At 32.1% G+C, this 9,588-nt stretch overlaps 1 protein-coding gene across 1 annotated transcript; it reads right to left on the reverse strand.

Annotated features, from left to right (window-relative positions):
- Positions 1-544: 544 nt before the first annotated feature.
- On the reverse strand, positions 545-2,882 carry LOC131651666 (expansin-A10-like). Its single transcript, XM_058921332.1, has 4 exons — positions 2,725-2,882; positions 2,487-2,622; positions 2,063-2,375; positions 545-1,446 (listed from the first exon to the last, which is right to left on the reverse strand). Exons 2-4 carry the CDS (start codon positions 2,614-2,616, stop codon positions 1,140-1,142), a joined length of 750 nt encoding a protein of 249 aa, XP_058777315.1. The 5' UTR covers positions 2,617-2,622; positions 2,725-2,882; the 3' UTR covers positions 545-1,139.
- Between the last annotated feature and the right edge of the window lie 6,706 nt (positions 2,883-9,588).

A 9,588-nucleotide genomic window follows, 5' to 3' on the forward strand; every position in this document is an offset into this window, starting at 1 on the left:
ACAATTTATATAAAGAATAATTTTATTTAATTAATTAATTTTATATATATATATATATATATATATATATATATATATATATATATATATATATATATATATATATATATATATATATATATATATATATATATATATATATATATATATATATATATTAGTTGAGTCAAATACTAATTTATTCATTTAACATACAGTGATGAAATATTTATTGTATAGGAAAATTGGCTAAATATTATAAGAGAGAAAGCAACCTATGTAAGCAATGTGTATTGTGAACATGAAATGAATACAACTTGTTATACCGCGTCAGATTTACACCATAAACAAATAAAAAGTCTTGGTTTCTCTTTCACATTTGCACATGGGGATAGTTGTTTCTCTTTAGATGTCTTTTCCTACTTTAACTCTTTTGTGTCTTATGAAAGATACTCTTACTCTCTTTTGTTCTGTTTGGTGTAAAACATAAATAGACTAAGATGTAATGGAGCTTTTTTAATTGTATGATGGAAGAGTTAATAGAAAGAAAAATGAGAAAAGGAAAAACACAATTAACATAAAATTCCATTACTTGCATAAATAAGAAAATTTACAATTATTCTCTAATACCCCAACTCAACATACTCAGCTAAAGTTGCTCACAATAAATTAGTGAAGCAAACAATGCTTCCAACAATACTAATATGGCGGGTGGTATTAATTTCCACCTCTTCCAATTTAGAAAAATAACATACTATAAAATACCATAATTAATTAATCTCTGCAAGCTTTCTTAGCAACAGAAGATTAATTCAAAAAAAAGAAAAAACCAATAATCAAAATGGCCCAAATAAATATGAACCATCTTGCTACAATCAAAATGATGAAAAGCCCATTAAAAAAAGCCCTTCACATTTTCCAATCCACCTAACCATGAGTATCAATCCACCTAACCATGAGTATCAGCGTTCGAACCAACAACCTCGCTGGCGACGTCCAACCTAACAAAATCGGCCTTTGCCAATTGTGTTAGGGTTTAAGGACAACTAGCATACTATTAAATACCTTAGTATGCTATTGTTTCATACTAATACTAATACTTAACTTAGGAAATTAAATTAAAACATACTATATAAATTGTATTGTGATAAATGATGTGCCTAGTGGAATTGGGCACCGGTGTAGGTTTGACCAAAGGACCAAGCAGAAGGGGCAACATTGTTAGAAACAATGGTTTTTCCATCACTTGTTGTAACCTTAAAAGACAAGGGCTGTCCATTGAGATAATTGTTGCTTTGCCAATTTTGTCCCCAGTTTCTTGACATTGGCATCCACCCTGTTCTTGAACCTTTAATAGCAACTGAATGTACATCTCCAGCACCACCCACATTTGTTACTAGGACTAAGTTGAAGTAGGAATGTCCATTTATTGTAAACCTAATTCCTCCCCTTCTTCTGCAGGGTACCCTACACAAATCCATACAAAAATTAATTATTTACACCATAAGATATTCCTTTGTTTCCTTTTTAGTTTCCTTTTCTATATTTTATAAATTAAAAAATATATTCTAGATTAAAAAAATTTTAATGATATTTAAAATCATCTCTTATAATTTATTTTAGACTGGAATAACATAATTAATAGTTAAGAGTACTTAAAATTTTTATGAAACAAATATAACAAAATTAATTAAATTTATGTTTAAAAAAATTTAATTATTTATTTGTAAATCTTAGTTTACACTTACTTAAATAACTAATATAATCTAATTAAGCTAATTAATCCACCCAATTTAATTAATATAATTGATAGTATTTTCATTACAAAATTACCAACCCTAAAAGGAATCCAATTTACTAACTATATAAAGTTAAAAGAAATTACACTATAACTAAAAACAAAAGAAAGTTAGGAAACTTCCAAATGCATGTGATATAAAAATAAAATTTAATTTTAAATAAAAAACTTTATTTAAAAGATGAAAGTGACAAAAAGGCCAACCCATTAAAACAATTAAAATTTAAAAATTCAAAAATTAAATTATAAAAATTAAATATTAAAAAAAATGTATAAAAAAGTTACCTTCTGTAAGAAACAGGAACAATTCCAGATTTATATTGAGCAATCCTAAGAAAAACAGGTTGAGCAAGATCAAAGTGATGCAAAGGAGGGTTACACCATCCTCCATTGTTATTAGGTAAAGCATTGTTTGGAGGACAAAAATTAGTGGCAGTGACCAAAATGGAACCAGGAAGACACCATTTACGGTCACCAGCACATCTTATCTCAAAACATGAACCACAGCTCAAACCACTGTTGAACAAAGCTGTGCTTAAAGCTGCAGTGTTTGTTCCATAACCTTGACTGTAGAGGTTACCATATCCACATGCCCCACCTAAAAAAAAAAGTGATTTTTTAATAATTTAGTCAAATGGGTTTTGTTTAAATTTCTTAATAATGAAAAAAGAAAAGAAAAAAAAAAAGCTTTTTGAAATAATTTGCTTACCCATTGTTCCTGATGCATCACTTCCTCCATAGAAGGTTGCATGTGCATTAGTCCATCCTCCACCACCATAGGCATAAGCTGAGGAAAATATAGTAAGAAATCCAACCAAGAGCAAACTCATTGGAGCCATGTTTTCCTGAAGATATCAACAAAATTAAGTTAAATAAAAAAATTAGTACTTTTTTTTTCTAAATATTGAGCTTAAATTGTGAAATTTTGAAGTGAAATGCATTATTACTTTGGTTTGTAGGGTTGATGAAAGGAGAGGCAAAATGCACTATGAGAGATAAAGAGAGAGAGAATGAGAAGTGAATGAGTGAAGTAAAGTGAAGGGTAAGGTACTTTATTTATAGACCTAAGGAGAGAGTGAAGAAAGGTTGGGTTAGTTTACAACTTCAACTAATGTTTTTTAAAATGTTGGGAGGAAAAACCGCTTGTTTAAGTGGTTTATTAAAATAAGAGCTTATTAAAAGAGTGGAAATTGGCAAGGGGGACATTTTTTGAAGATGGGAAAAAAGCTGTTTTGGGAAAGCGTGTGGTTTTGTAGCTTTCATGGTTAGAAAATCTAAAAAATAGAAGTGGGGTATAGTGGTTTTATGTTGGATGGTTAGCAAGCTGCCAATAGCACATGCAAGCATCTTCCATTTGCCGCAAATACCCTTTCAATTCTTCTCTTTGGTCCTCACTTTTGTTGCACCAGTGTTTTTTTCCTTTTCTTTTTTCTTTTCTCCAATAACAATTGAAAACTTATTTGTGCACTATTTCTTTTTTATTATGAAGTTTCACTTTGTCTCTTTGGCATGCTGACAAGTTTGTATTGGCGTTAAGATTTCTCTATAGCCGTGTATTAGGTAATTTAATTTTACCATTGATAATATCAATACTGTCTTATTTATACATGTCAAAAAGAACTTTATCACTAAGACTCAACAGAATTGTGCTATGAATTTTCTCGATTATAGTCGTCTTTTCTTTTTTCGTTAACGCAACGTTTATAGTTGTCGCTCTCTTCAATGTTTTCAAACAATTTTGTTGGACTAGTAGGACTTCCATCTTCAAGCACCACACACTGAAATCGTTCACTCCGATGAACTTTTCAATCTCATACATTGTTGAAGTCATCTTTCAACACTCACTACACCAATTTGTTGTGAAAAACGGTGTCAATAAGAGAGTATAATAGGGAACACAATGGGAAGCAAGAAGAACAACAAGCAATTGGTATAACTGTTATTATTTACTTTATCTTTGAATTAAAATTACAAGTGTTACAAGAATAACAAATAACCCTCTCACCCTAAATTAGGATTTGCAGTATGCAATGATGAGAGACTAGTATGTTATTTATAATAAACCTAACATACTAAACTAATGGGCTTTTTCACAAATATCCATTACAAGTTAACTTAGGGTACAAGCTAACTTAAACAATTGAACATAACAAACAGACTCAATTAAAATACTATCAACCCTAGCATTTCGTCCTCCCACATACTGAACACACTTCGACTACAGTATGTAGGTCTTTCACACCGGCATATGAGCGACCTTCGACTGCATGCTAATCTTTGTCGAACTAGAAGCTACTCTTCGACCTAGTAGAGTTTGATCCAATTCTCACACACACACAGATATATATATATATATATATATATATATATATATATATATATATATATATATATATATATATATATATGTGTGTGTGTGTGTGTGTGTGTGTGTGTGTGTGTGCGTGTGTGTGCGTGTGTGCGTGTGTGTGCGTGTGTGCGTGTGTGTGTGTGTGTGTGTGTGTGTGTGTGTGCGTGTGTGCGTGTGTGTGCGTGTGTGTGTGTGTGTGTGTGTGTGTGTGTGTGTGTGTGTGTGTGTGTGTGGAGTGATTAAACTTTTCTTGAATTAGATCAAGTATATACCTTCCCCCTGAGAGAATGCATCTCCTCCTTTGTCAAAATCAAAAAGATGGATAAAGATGCATTGCGAAAAATAATATGCAAAACAAGGACATTTAGATATTTTAAAGAAAGAAACCAACGTCACACTTATATTATTACTTAAATTCAATATCCAAAAGGGAAATTTTCTAAATTGAAAGTACAAGAGAAAATTTGAGAAAACTAAAGTGCATAACATATTTTAACTAGGAAAACTTAAGTGAGACTATTCTTCATCAAGATTATCATGGTGGAAGAGGTGAGATGGTAATTTGTTACGGTCAAGAATGAAGTGGTGTACTATGAAGTCTATTTTGTCATTGAGTACATCTATTTTTCCACATAGGATTTTTAGAATGTCTATGGTTGTGAGTATGTGAGGGGAGTCACATGAGCTTTCGATTTCTATTGATGTCTCTTGACTTATAACCTTCCTTTTCTTTTTATCTGATGGTATCTTTTTAATAATCTTTCCATATTTTAATTCATAATGCATTGAGGGTAGGATATGAATTCCTATCTCAGTTGATCATTCCTTAAATTCCTTTCATCTTTAAAGTTGTGCCCAGTTTTTTCAGTATTTTTGTGATCATGTTTCCATATGGAAGGTGTGTCCCTTTTGTCATATTTTCTAGCATGTAGTCAATTACTTGTTGGGTTCAGTTGATCTTGAATTTGTTTTCTATTAACCAAACTATTTCTACATCTATTTGGGTCCCGAGAACAAAGTTTTCTCGTCTAGGAAAAAGGATGTGAGTCATCCTACTTTCAAAGAGGAAGTATTCAGCTGTAAATGGATAAGGTGTGTTTGATAATGATTTCTCATCAAAGAGGATGCAGTAGTGTCATAGTAGTACCTATTTGCTTTGTTTTCTAATTTAGTGAGTTTGTCTTCGTGAGGAAGATCTAGTAATTTTTCAAATTCTTCCACTGACAGATTTATCCTATGTTTTTTTACTTCACTTTGAAGTATTCCATTAGTGAAATGTATGTTTGAAATAACATTTTAACATGGGAGGTATAAATTCTTTTTGAGGGTGTGTAGAGGAAGTTGGTGAGGTTGAGCTCTTCAAAGTTTTTGAAGAAACTATATTCCTTAAAAAATTCTAGAGCTAGGGTATGAATTCTCATAATGGTTCGATTAAAGTGTTTGAAATACCTAATTTCTTATTTTTTGGATTTGAAATCATAAGTGATAGGGCTGGCAATGAAGCTTAGCCTTCTAGGGTTCATGATGATTTTGCAAGAGTAATCTCACACATAAAGAAAGAAAAAAATATAGAAGGGTGTGAATGAGATGCAAGAAGAGTGACAATGAGCTAACTATTTATAGCGTGCCTTCTGGAGGATTTGAGCATGTAGAATAAGAGATTTTTATGGGCAAATTATGTTGTCCAAAAATCAGATTCAAACTCCCCTTTTTTTAGTCTTCTAATCGATTAATTTTTTCCTCTAATCGATTAAATTCTTCAATCTTTCTGATTTTGTCGAGATCTTCATGAATGCTGAGATTTGATTTACTTGGTGCGCAATATGTGCTTAGATTTGATATGGAAATACTTTTGCTAATTTTTTCTAATCGATTAGGACCTCATATTCCAGCCTTCTTGGTGTTTTTTGGGCCTTGTGCTAGATTTTTGTCTTTATGTACCCACAGTTGTCATTATTTGCACCTTTTGCTATGGAACACTAAAAATCTTATTTTTATGGGTTACAAATATTTTAATTTAAAAGAGTAAATAAATTAAATAATTATTTTAAGGAATTAATCATATTTTCTCGATTATTTCAACCTTAAAATGATTTTTACCTCATTTATCAAGAATTCTTGATAAATGTTTCCATGAAATGGAAGAAGCCCTATGATCCATCCTTCTCCATGCATCGTTGGATGTGAGAGTTGGTAACTCTGCAAATTGGATAAATCCATTACAAACTTATTCATCCAATTGATTATTCCAAATCATTAATTTCGATATATTCTCGAGTATATTGCTTTGATCACAACTATTAACATTTTTCATCATCGTTTGTCTTCGGGATCAAAGACTTATATAAATTATGTATACTCCTAGAGTATATTAATGCTTTGTACAACTTCTTCAAATAATCATTTATACTTCAAGCTGCAAAGTATTCCTGCAAAACACTTAGGGTTTCACCTTTGAGGCTCATATCATCTTCTTGGGCTCAGGTGCATTAGTTAAAGAAGATCTAAGGTGATTATCTTTAGATCTTTATAGTTTAAAGCAAAAAGATTGCAAGTGTCCAGTTTTCTTATAGTAACTGCATTTATATACTAGAAACTTCTCCTTTTTGAGATCTTTGTTTTCTAATCTATAAAATGTATCCCCTTGTTAGGCGCCTTTGGGCAGATTATATCTTCTTTGTTTGAAAACGATTCTTTCATGATTCTCCCCTAGGTTGCTTTTTCTCCTCCTCTTATTTGTTCAAATGTTGAAGAGATTTGGCAAAATACTCATTTTAGTCCCTTAACTATACCCTTGGGTTCATATTGGTCCCTTAATTTTTTTCCGGGTCACATTGGTCCCTTAACTTTCAAAACGTTTAATTTTAGTCCTTTTTGCCTAATTAGCGGCGGATTTAGCGACCGTTTTTCAAAGTTTTTCCGTCGCTAATTAGACAAAAAAGACTAAAATGAAATATTTTGAAAGTTAAGGGACCAAAGTGACACGAAAAAAAATTAAGGGACCAAACTGAATCTAGGGATATAATTAAGGGACCAAAATGAGTATTTTGCCAAGAGATTTCTAAATTTTCTTTTTCGCTCCTTGAACAAGAGGATCCTTTTGTCTGATGTTGATCGTTCAACGAATGAGTATGTTCTTTCGAAGGATTGAACCGAAGTTGTATGATAGGAGCAAGAAAAGGACGATGATTCTTCGGTTTGAATTTGTTCATTTTTAAGAATTTGAATCAGCTCGTTCACATTCTCTATGATTTCATTCTTTCTTGATTTTTCTTGAAATTCATGAAGGTTTCCATCTATAGATTTAAGAGTTGGATTAATTTTTCAATTCTTAATTTTTAGATATTTGTTTAGTAAAACAATTTCCAACAAATATTCTTTGCCTCGTGTGTTCATATTCTCTAGTTTGGTACTTGGAAAAACTCCATATATCTTCTCCAGTGTATCCTATACTTCCTCGCCTATACTACATTTGTGAGAATTACTATCCTATCAGAAAAATACTCCATAAGCCAGATCTAGCTGGAAGAATGAAAAAAATGGGTCGTAGAGTCATCGCAATTTGATATCCCGTACGAGCTAAGAAAAACGCTGAAAGTTTAGGTGTTCGTAGACTTTGTGGCAGATACCACAACCAAGGAATCAAATTTTTCAGCCAAGTGGGATGTGTTCATAGTTATATCATATGACACAAAGGTTTCTTTAAGGTTATAATTCTTCATTTCGAACTACCAATAAAAGTATGAGGCTTGTTTGGCCAATTTAAGATAGGCGTCTGAGATATGGTTCAAAGTAGTGATAATTAAGGCAGATTCACAACTAGTATCATCACATGTTTAGGGAGACTATTGTGTCAAAGAGGACATCATGCAATAACATTTGGAAAAGAAAAAGGCCAATAAGGAAAAATTCAAAGGGGCAAAGATCCATTACATCCCAAAAGACAAGAATGGTCAAGCAGGACTTTAATCAAAGTTGGTCAGCTCTAAAGCACAAAACCATTATAAAACCACAATGCATGAAACGTTATCAAACTCAAGTATGAGTGAATAAATAAACATAGTGCAATAAGAACAAATACTCCTAAGTTGGATGACACCACTATTGAAATACATATTAATCGAAGACCTCCTATAAGATCAAAAAGAAATCGGCGAAGATTAAGAGAAAATCATGCTCGTATTCATTGGTGGAAGAGAGTTATTGGAAGAAATTCACGAAGAATCAACATGTCAACACCTAAAAGGACACACTTTAGCAAAAAAAGACCCTCAAGGTTGGGAATTTTTAGTTGACCATGAGGGAAGATGTCATATTACATGTATAATGCAATAATTTCCAGAGACACAATGACATTTATCAGCCCCCCTCCATCATATATAAGAATTTTATTCTCCTCGTGACCTTTAGAGTGGTAGGGGTGGACATATTAGGCTCTTTTCTACTAGCACACAAACATCTTAAGTTCCTGATTATGGTCGTTGACTATTTTAAAAAATGGATCAAGGCAAAACCATTTGAAAAAATTATACTCACCCAATCTAGCATTTTGCAAAAAATGGTGATTGACAAATGCACACAATTCACAAACAATATATTCAAAGAGTTAATATATGACCTGTGAATAACATATTATTTGACTTTTGTAGAGCAACCGCAAACCAACGGTCAATCCGAATTAACAAACAAGGTCTTATTGAAAGGATTATAAAGAAGAGTGGATAACTCCGAAGGAAACTAGACGGAGAAACTTCCACGTGTTTTGTGAGCTTATTGTACCACCCCACATTCTTTCACCAAAGTAACACCTTTCGGATCACCTACGAATCTAAAGCGATAATCCTCGTAGAAAATTAAGAGCTTAGCTGAAGAACTTCTCACCGAGCCTTTTGGAAGAACAATGAAAATAACAGCAGAGAAGAGTTAGATCTCTTAGAAGAAATAAGAGATTGGACCGTCTTAAGCATGATCTTGGTAAACTAAAGAATGACATACAAGTATAACAAGAAAATTTTATTTGGAGCTTTCACCGTAGGATATCTCATGCTAATAAGGGTAGATGTTGGTGGCATAGATGCATCGGGAGGAAAACTAGCACCTAATTGGGATATACCATATCGACTCACCTCTAATACATGGAAATGAGTCTACATTCTAGAAGTCATATTTAGGGATGCACTGCTTCATACATGGAATGTAGCGAAACTTAAATTATTTTATAATTAGTTAAGCAACCATACCTTGTAAGACTCATAATCAAATACATAAATATTGTGTTGCATGTGTGGTAAGACTAGACATGATAAGATTATAAATGAAAATATTATACAAAATGTTGAGGTAGCGTCTATAGTAGAAAAGATGGTGAAAATATACTTAGGTGGTTAGGGCACATAGAGAGAAGACTTGTAGATTTTATTGTAAGAAGAGTATATCATGTGGTGAAAATCGACTTATGTGG

This window comes from Vicia villosa, linkage group LG2 (assembly GCF_029867415.1).
Source record: "Vicia villosa cultivar HV-30 ecotype Madison, WI linkage group LG2, Vvil1.0, whole genome shotgun sequence".
In the NCBI taxonomy this organism is placed as follows: domain Eukaryota; kingdom Viridiplantae; phylum Streptophyta; class Magnoliopsida; order Fabales; family Fabaceae; genus Vicia; species Vicia villosa.